Source organism: Epinephelus moara, chromosome 20 (genome assembly GCF_006386435.1).
Source record: "Epinephelus moara isolate mb chromosome 20, YSFRI_EMoa_1.0, whole genome shotgun sequence".
In the NCBI taxonomy this organism is placed as follows: Eukaryota; Metazoa; Chordata; class Actinopteri; order Perciformes; family Serranidae; genus Epinephelus; species Epinephelus moara.
In genome coordinates, this window is record NC_065525.1 from 43,253,290 (window position 1) to 43,263,127 (window position 9,838).

Here is a 9,838-nt window from a genome sequence, read left to right on the forward strand (position 1 = left end):
AGCTCATGGACACGATCAAAGAGAAGCAGAGAAAGACAGAGAAACAGGCTGAAGGCCTCATCAAAGAGCTGGAACAGGAAATCTCTGAGCTGAAGAAGAGGAGCACTGAGGTGGAGCAGCTCTCACGCTCTGAAGACCACCTCCACCTCCTCCAAAGCTTCATGTCCCTGAACACTACTCCACCCACCAAGGACTGGACAGAGGTCAGCATCTGTCCACCTTCATATGAGGGGACTGTGAGGAGAGCTGTGAGTCAGCTGGAGGAGACGCTCAGGAAACAGATAAAGAATCTGTTTGAGGTCGAGCTGAAGAGGGTCCAGCAGTCTGCAGTGGATGTGACACTCAATCCTGATACAGCACAGCCCTATCTCATCCTGTCTGCTGATGGAAAACAAGTTAAACTGGGTGATGTAGGGAAGAATCTTCCAGATCATCCAGAGAGATTTGATCCTCGTCCCTGTGTCTTAGCAAAGCAGAGTTTCTCTTCAGGAAGATTTTATTATGAGGTTCAGGTTAAAGGGAAGACTGAGTGGGATTTAGGAGTGGCCAGAGAGTCGATCAACAGGAAGGGAAAGATCACACTGAGCCCTCAGGATGGTTACTGGACGATATGGTTAAGGAATGAAAATGAGAACAAAGCTCTTGCTGGCCCTTCAGTCAGTCTCTCTCTGAAGTCTCGGCCTGAGAAGGTGGGGGTGTTTGTGGATTATGAGGAGGGTCTGGTCTCCTTTTATGATGTTGATGCTGCAGCTCTTATCTACTCCTTTACTGGCTGCTCCTTCACTGAGAAACTCTACCCACTCTTCAGTCCCAGTCTAAATGATAGAGGTAAAAACTATGTCCCTCTGATCATCTCTCCTGTCGATTAGGAGAGGTTTGACCATAGGGATTTCATTTTAACTAAAACTAATAGCGTCAGTCACACAAAGTAGAGCAACCATCTGATTTTCTACAGAAAGATTCACTCTCATTTAATGTAATAAATGTATATTATTGGTGATGTACTGTGAATACATTGTTGATATTTTAGATTCTGATCAATGTGGTTTTTCCCCTTTTTTCTGTAAATGTTTTTATTTGATGTGTCACGTTGCTACTTACTACTACAACACAAGGATTTAATCACACTGCTGATATTATGTAATGTATAGTCTTTGTTGGGGGGGGCTAACTTTCCAGTAACAAGAGAACCAATTTAAGTAAGCACCCCAATGTTTAACTGTGCAAGGACCCCAAGCAACCGGCTCGTCAAAGACTGCTTTTTAAACTACAGCTCTTTCCAGCTTTCTTCTGCCGGTTATTAAAAGCAGCACGCCACAAAGCAACTCTTCCATTCATCCATTCAAGGATTGGTAATGTAACAACTGGGCATAGCTTTATCACAGTTGTACAGGCTAAGCAAGACTGTTTAACTTGTCAATTGTGATTTTATGCTGATATTAAGTTATTGTTGTGATTACTGCAGTTAGGTTATTGGTTAGTTGGCTTGGCCAAAGCTAAGTGGTGTTAGTGCTAATGCTTTCCAGAGTCTTGCATGCAACTAAATAGGCCAGTTGCAATATGCGATAGGTCGGTTAATTGCACCGTAAATTAAAAGGGAGGCGGTAACTTTTCCGGCAGCGATTAATTGCCATATCCATGCGTGTTTGTTTTCTTTGTCTCTCTCCACCAAAGAGACTGGATGACAAGAGCGTTCACTGCCATGCATTGTCTGGCAGCCAGGTGAGGTGGTTCATTAGTGTAATGAACGGAGGGAAAGCTCTTGTCATCATCATCATCTGTCTTTGTCTCTGTGGGGGAGGCGGGGCTATGGGCTACACACACACACACACACACACACACACACACACACACACACACACTCAGTGCGATCTTCGTGAAGGGGAGACAAGGTGGAGAAAAAACCCCAGAGTTGAGCGTAAGAGAAAGACAGGGAACTTGTTCCTAAACCAAATGCCACGGCCCCTGTGTGTGAGTGTTTTGGATTTAAACCAAATGACAGGGTGGAGCCCAGTAATTTGGACGAGCCGGTGTGCCGGGTTTGTTCTAAAACCATCTCAACAAAAAGAGTGAATATGACCAACTTAACTGCACACCTGAGAGTGAGAGACTGAGAGTCTATTTTTTGTAATTATAAGGTCTTTATTTATTTACTTTGGTATTTTTACGTGTTATTTCGGATATTTAAATTTTCTTTTTTGCATTCCTAAATATTCTTGTTAAATAAATGTTTATTTCTCTTTAAAAGGGTGTGCTTGCATCAATATGCCTTTATTATAATTATATAAGTTTAAAAAATGGTCTAAAAACAGCAAAATTACAACAATAATAAAAATGGTCTTAAAAGCACAATATTATGCAATATTATCGCTTATCGCAATAATTTCTGATGCAATTAATCGCCCAGCAAACAGGCCTACAACTAAACATTCTCTGTACTAACCCACAGGCATTTCAAAGTTTCCGCTTCTTTTCCTTTGTCTTTATCCTGACAACATGGTCAGGCAGACCTCCCCTGATCTGAAGCCAGCTTTGATTTGGCCATATTGTAGTTTTCCGTCGTCAGGCATTTTGTTTTGTAGGCCACACAACCATGCTTGTATATAGTTAGTTAGAATTTGTGTGGTTCATTTACTTTGCTTTCTTCATATATTTGGAATCGTACCTGCTGTCTGTTTAATATTGCACAAGAGTGAATGAATAGTTAACCTCTGCTATGTCAAGAACTCAGAAATCCTTCAGGCTTTACTATTGATTTGGTAATTTTGGTAATGGTTATTAATTTAATTATTAATTTAATTATTAATCAAAATTCCAAATTGATAGTTTCATGAACTTTATGAGACTGATATCATTAACTGGCTATCATTTTTACCTTTTTGGGAATGCTGCCCCATAAGGTGATTTAATGTAAATTAAGTCACATTATTTAACACAATTGATAATTATTAGAAATCAGTATTTATTATTTCTGATAGCCAATTTGATACTTAAATTGCAGATTCTCCTCCACAGGAAGCTACCCCCCACAGTGAAGGTCAGCACATTCTTTTGTTTGGCCAGTGTACCTCCAAGTTAGACTTAAAGGTGTCAGCCAAGCAACCCCACAGCCAACCACATATTTGCTTTGGTACTAAGACAACCTGTTTTAGCCTCACTCTCCTTTCCAGAACCAACAATGGAGAACCCATGTGTAGAACAGCAGGAGCAAACCTGAAACCAGGAGAAGTTAATGTGCCAAACACAAGGTTTGCAACTAACTTTCCAGCAACAAGGAGAACCAAGTTGAGTTAGCACCCCAACGTCTAACTGAAGGACCCCGAGTGACCGGCTTCCTCAAATTTGCACCTTCAGAACAAGGACACAGCAAAGACTGCTTCTGGAACCACGGCTTTCCTCTTCCGCCTCATAAAAGCAGCCGCCGCAAACCAACTCTTCCCTCCATCCATTAAAGGATTGGTAATGTAACAACTGGGCATAGCTTTATCACAGCTGTACGGGCTAAGCAAGACTGTTTAACTTCGTCAGTTTTGATTTAATGCTGTTACTGAGTTATTGTTGTGATTGTTGCAGTTAGGTCATTGGTTAGTTGGCTTGGCCAGAGCTAAGGGATGTCAGTTTGCTAATGCTTTTCACAGACAGAGTCTATGGTAATTTTGGTTATGGTTATTACTTTGATTATTGATCAAAATTCCAAATTGATTGTTTAGTGAACTTTATGAAACTGATATCATGAACTGGCTATCATTTTTCCCTTCTTGGGAATGATGCCCCACGAGGTGATAAATTAGTCATATTATTTAACACATAATCATTTATTATTTCCAATAGCCAATCTGATACTTTAACTGGAGATCTACCACAGCTGTGCCCGTTGGTGAGGCAAAGATCCCAACACCTGCCTTCAGAACTGTTGATCAAAAACAAATGTGCTCAGAAATAAGAAGCATTTACACGTTTCTTAAATGTCTCTGTACCAAATTCAAAACCTCATATTGTCTGATAATTGTATATAGATAAGTGTTGTCATGCACACTTTATTTGTTAAGAACTTTTCAAAATAAGATGTTTTAAGGATTTTAGGTTTTAAGATTTTAAAATAAGGTACAAATTAAGGGATCTCTGTGTGGTGTGATTTCAGGGGTAGTTTAAGGATTCTTATTGATAATAATAATAATAATAATAATAATGATAATAATAATAATGATGCATTGTTCATATATAGCGCTTTTCAAGGAACTCAAATATGCTTTACAAATTCTGGGACAAAAAGAAAAAAAACTGACAAGCAAGAGAACAAATAAGGAATGTGTGACTGACGCCTTGTGTACTTTTATTGAAGTGAAATTTTAAATGCAGGACTGTTGCTTGTAATTAAGTATTTTTCAGTGGTGGAATCAAACTAAGTACATTTACTCGAGTACTGTCATTAGGCACACATTCAAGGTACTTGTATTTTACCTGAGTAACTTTTTACTTCTCCTCCACTATGGGGTATATGGGGACACAAGGCTGCTGAGGATGAAGCTGCATCTGTACTTTGGTCTGGTACCAAGCAGAGACAGGGACAACTGATTTAGGATGAATAGCTTTCTAAAAGTTTTTCTGTGAAGACATTAACTTCACACTACAGACATATGATGATCTTATAGACCATGATGCATTGCTGTAGATTAAACTCCCCAACAGGATATAAAGGAGTTCAAATGAGCTCAACCTGAAACATCTACAGCAGTAAAATGACACATACACATTAATGCAGCAGGAATATTAATCCAAAAACATCAGATAGAATAAAACACTGACAGCAGGGAACACTTTACTGCACTATCAGTCATTTTACACATACTTATAATAAATGTTCCTGATCAAACTTTTACTGAGGGAAGGATTTGAAGAGAGGATTTTTACCTGTAGTGGAGTATTGTCACAGTGTGGTATTAGTACTTTGACTTCAGTAAAGGATCTGAATACTTCCTCCACCTCTCCCTCTTGGTGACGGCCCACTGAGAGGTGGAGCAACAGTGAAAGAGGAGAGCTTGACAGTCACATGACCTGAAGTGAAAGTGAAAGTGTGTGTGAGTGACAGCAGAGCTGCAGTCGAGACGAGTCTCTCTGTTTCTCTCGAAAGAAACATTCAACTGAATCCAGCAGGTTTTTCTCAACAACAAACACTGGTGAGTTCACTGTCCTACAGAGGTTTCAAAGGTTCATATGAAAAATGTTTGGCCTGCTTTCAAATATTTCCACTCTAATAACAATATAAGCAGCAGTGTAGCAGTATTGTTATATTATTTGATGTTTGATGTGACAGTAATGGAGAGTTAGTTTAACATAGTTTGATTATTTTTGAAACTTTTATTTGAATAACTAAAGTTTTCAGGTCGACTTTAACAGTGAACTCTGTTTTTATCTGTGAAACAACACGAGCTAACACTCCCCACTGCAGACCAGTCACACTGGTTTCCCCACATGTTTTCATATGCTGGCACATTTAATTGGTTGCTTGTTACCGTGGCGACCAATTAATGCCAGCCCAAATAAGCCCTGAGGAAATGCAGTTATCCTTCATATTCATATACTATGCAGACCTGCACAAACAGCATATTTATCAGATTTCAGATGAATGTCTGATGTTACTCATATTGTGTTATATGCTGTTTAAATCCTGTTTACAAAGCCTAATCCAACAAACAACACGTATAATAAACTTCTCACTTAATTCAGGCATATTTTCCAGTGTTCAAGACCTCAGTGGTAAAACCTCTTCCCAAGATATAAGACTTACAGCCTGATTTCAAATCTATCTTTTCTTAGCAAAATTTTTCGACAGAATTATTTTTAATCAGCGACTAGTTCATCTTACCAACAGTGGCGTTTTAGGAAGTGTTCAGACTGGTTATCTCATAAACCACAGCACAGAGACGGCCCTACTCAAGGTTGTACATGATCTCTGAATTATTGTGGATGAAAACAATATGGATGTTGTTCTCCTGTTAGACTTAAGTGCAGCATTTGATGCAGTCGACCGCAGTGTTTTAATAGACAGACTTAAAAAATGGGTTGGTCACTCTGACAGTGTTGTAGCTTGGTTTAGATTGTGTTTAACTGACAGACAGTTTTTTTGTCACCCTGGGTGCTCATGTATCACAGACTCATATCATTACATGTGGTATTCTTCAAGGAGGCATTTTTGGACCCATTTTGTTTTCATTATATATGCTTCTACTTGGAAACATTATTAGCCATCACCACATTAATTACAATTTCTATGCTGATGACGCACAATTATACATCTCTGTCACACCAAATGCCCCTAATGCACTGGATGCTCTCACTGACATTAATGAATGGATGGGTAAAAACTTTTTAAAGCTGAATGAAGAAAAACTTTAGATTCTTTTAACCAAAAGCACCAAAAAAAAAATGCACTCAATGTTTGGTGGCCTTAGCAAGCACATTAAAACTTACATTACTAACCTGGGAGTGGTTTTAGACTCTGATTTAAATTTTAACTCCCATTTTAATAAGGTCATCAAAAAAAACCTTTTATTTGAAATATTGCTAAGGTCAGACCTTTTTTAACCCAGAAAGATCCCAAAAAAACTCACTCACGCTTTTATTACCAGCTGTTTAAACTACTGCAACTTCCTTTTCACTGCACTACCCAAAAAGTCAATTAAAAAACTACAGCTAGTCCAGAACACTGCAGCCGGAGTGTTGACCAAAACAAGGAAAATGGATCACATGACCCCGCTGCTGAAGTCACTACACTGTCTCTCTTTATCTTCTCTTAAAGCAGGCCAGTTTCCCCAGGCCTTGAAAACTGCAGTAATAAAACCTCTCCTAAAAAAATAAAATCTGGACGCCACAACAATTAGTAGCTATAGGCCAATATCAAATCTGCCATTTTTGGGGAAAATCATTGAAAGGGTTGTCTTTCAGCAAATCCATACTTTTATGATGCAAAACAATCTTTTTAAGACATTTCAGTCTGGATTTTGGCCACATCACAGCACTGAGACTGTACTTATCAAAGTCTTAAATGATATTCATCAGAATAATGATGCATGCAAATCCTCTGTCCTGGTATTACTAGATCTCAGTGCTGCATTTGATACAGTTGATCATAATATACTACTTAGCAGATTGGAAAAGTGGGTGGGACTCACCGGCACTGTGCTACAGTGGTTCAAATCTTACTTACAAGATAGGGACTCTTTTATGTCAATTGGTAACCATGAATCTGAGTGAACTACGATCACATGTGGGGTTCCTCAAGGGTCCATTCTCGGACCACTTCTATTCAACATCTATATGCTACCCCTAGCCCAGATTATGGAACATCACAACATCTCCTATCATACGTATGCCGACGACACACAACTCTATATCTCAGTGTCATCACATGACTACAGTCCCTTACTCTCATTGAGTAACTGTATTCATCAAATCAATGACTGGATGTGCCAGAATTTTCTCCAGCTAAATCCAGAAAAGACAGAGGTATTAATTTTTGGCCCTAGAAATGAAAGGGCAAAGATCAGCGCCCACCTTGGCTCTATGTCATTGACAGCTACAAATCAAGCCAGAAATCTTGGTGTTATTATTGACTCAGACCTGAACTTCAACAGCCATTTAAAGTTTATTACTAAATCTGCCTATTACCACCTGAAAAATATAGCTAGAATTAAGGGGTTTCTGTCTAAACAAGACATGGAAAAACTTATTCATGCATTCATTTTTAGTAGGTTGGATTATTGCAATGGCTTATTTACAGGCCTTAACAAAAAATCAATCAGACAGCTGCAGCTGATTCAGAACGCTGCCGCCAGAGTCCTTACAAACACCAGGAAACTGGACCATATTACACCGGTCATTAAATCGCTACACTGGCTTCCTGTGAGTCAAAGAATAGATTTTAAAATCTTACTGCTGGTCTACAAAGCCCTAAATGGTCTCGGACCAAAATACATGCTTGATCTACTGGTTCCCTACGAAGCATCCAGACCCCTTAGGTCATCTGGAACAGGTTTGTTGTGTGTTCCAAGAACAAGAACCAAGCAAGGTGAGGCAGCATTCAGTTATTATGCTCCTCACCTGTGGAACAAACTTCCTGTAGATCTGAGGTCTGCTCAAACTGTCAGCTCCTTTAAATCAGGGCTAAAAACACTATTGTTTACTGAAGCGTACTCTTAGATTAAATACTTACCTGCTGTATTCTACTGCCCGTACTTTTTAACTACACACTGCTGATTTATGCCTTTTATTATTCTACTTCTTTTCTTATCCTGACTGTTCAATGTATTGAGCCTGTTTTTATTTTATGTTACTGTATTTTATTATTATCACTATCATTCTCAATTTCTATTTCCCTTTTTAATCGACTGTTTTTATTGTTTTAAATTGTGTCTTGTTGCTTTTAATGTCTCTGTAAAGCACTTTGAATTACCTTGTGTTGAATTGTGCTATACAAATAAACTTGCCTTGCCTTTCAAATTGATTTTAAAATGGTTTTAAAAAGCTGTACTAAAGCTTTAAATGACCTCGTCCCTCCATATGTCAGAGCTTTTCTATCATTTTATGTTCCAGCCAGATCACTGAGGTCCTCCACTGCTTTACTTTTAAATGTTCCTCATGTGTCCCATAAAAGTACTGGTGAGAGCGCTTTCTGTTTTCGTGCCCCTAAGCTGTGGAATTCGTTACCTCTGGATATCAGAATTCTGGCTAACAACAGAATTCAGGATCCTTATATTACACTGATCATAGTTTGATTATGTCAAACAAATAAAAAAAAAAATGTAATCACTGTTTCATTATTTTCTCACTTTTTGTCCTCAGAGTGTCGATATGCCTGCTGCCAGCTGTCTGCTGACTGAAGATCAGTTTCTGTGCTCCATCTGTCTGGATGTGTTCACTGATCCAGTCAGCACACCATGTGGACACAACTTCTGTAAAACCTGCATCACTGAAAACTGGAATATTAATGTCCCCTATCAGTGTCCAAACTGTAAGAAGGTTTTCTACACTAGACCTGAGCTGCAGGTCAACACTTTCATCTCTGAGATGGCTGCTCAGTTCAGACAGTCAGCTCAACAGAAAGCCAGCAGCAGCAGCTCAGAGCAACAAGTTTCCAAACCAGGAGAAGTTCCCTGTGACGTCTGCACTGGAACCAAACTGAAGGCCCTGAAGTCCTGCCTGGTGTGTCTAGCCTCCTACTGTGAGACTCACCTGGAGCCTCATCTGACAAGTTCACGCCTGAAAAGACATCAGCTGATCGAGCCTGTGGAGAACCTGGAAGGCAGGATGTGTCTGAAGCACAATAAACTGCTGGAGCTGTTCTGTAAGACCGACCAGATGTGTGTCTGCATGCTCTGCACTATTTTAGACCACAAGACACATGATGTTGTTCCTCTAAGAGAAGAATATGAAGGAAAGAAGGCCGAGCTGGGGAAGACAGAGGCTGAAATTCAGCAGATGATCNAAAAGACATCAGCTGATCGAGCCTGTGGAGAACCTGGAAGGCAGGATGTGTCTGAAGCACAATAAACTGCTGGAGCTGTTCTGTAAGACCGACCAGATGTGTGTCTGCATGCTCTGCACTATTTTAGACCACAAGACACATGATGTTGTTCCTCTAAGAGAAGAATATGAAGGAAAGAAGGCCGAGCTGGGGAAGACAGAGGCTGAAATTCAGCAGATGATCCAGAAGAGACGACTAAGATTCAGGGAGATCAAACACTCAGTGGAGCTCAGTGAGGAAGATGCAGACAGAGAGATAGCAGATGGTGTTCAGGTCTTCACCGCTCTGAAGGAGTCTGTTGAGAGAAGCCAGGCC

General features: G+C 39.7%; 1 protein-coding gene and 1 pseudogene across 4 annotated transcripts in view; both read left to right on the forward strand.

The window, feature by feature from the left end:
- LOC126407724 (E3 ubiquitin-protein ligase TRIM21-like) overlaps positions 1-9,838 on the forward strand; it is a 409,915-nt gene that overhangs the window by 52,328 nt on the left and 347,749 nt on the right. Inside the window, exon 3 of one of the 4 annotated variants that reach the window (XM_050072895.1) lies at positions 204-901. The exons of 2 other annotated variants lie outside the window; for them this stretch is intronic. In XM_050072895.1, coding sequence (XP_049928852.1) covers positions 204-869 — 666 coding nt within the window. In that variant the 3' untranslated portion in view covers positions 870-901. Of the gene's footprint in view, positions 1-110; positions 902-9,838 lie in introns of those variants that run through there. One more of the 4 variants, XM_050072897.1, reaches the window with a different exon arrangement.
- The window catches only part of LOC126407718 (E3 ubiquitin-protein ligase TRIM21-like), a 363,104-nt pseudogene continuing 358,346 nt past the window's right edge, over positions 5,081-9,838 (forward strand).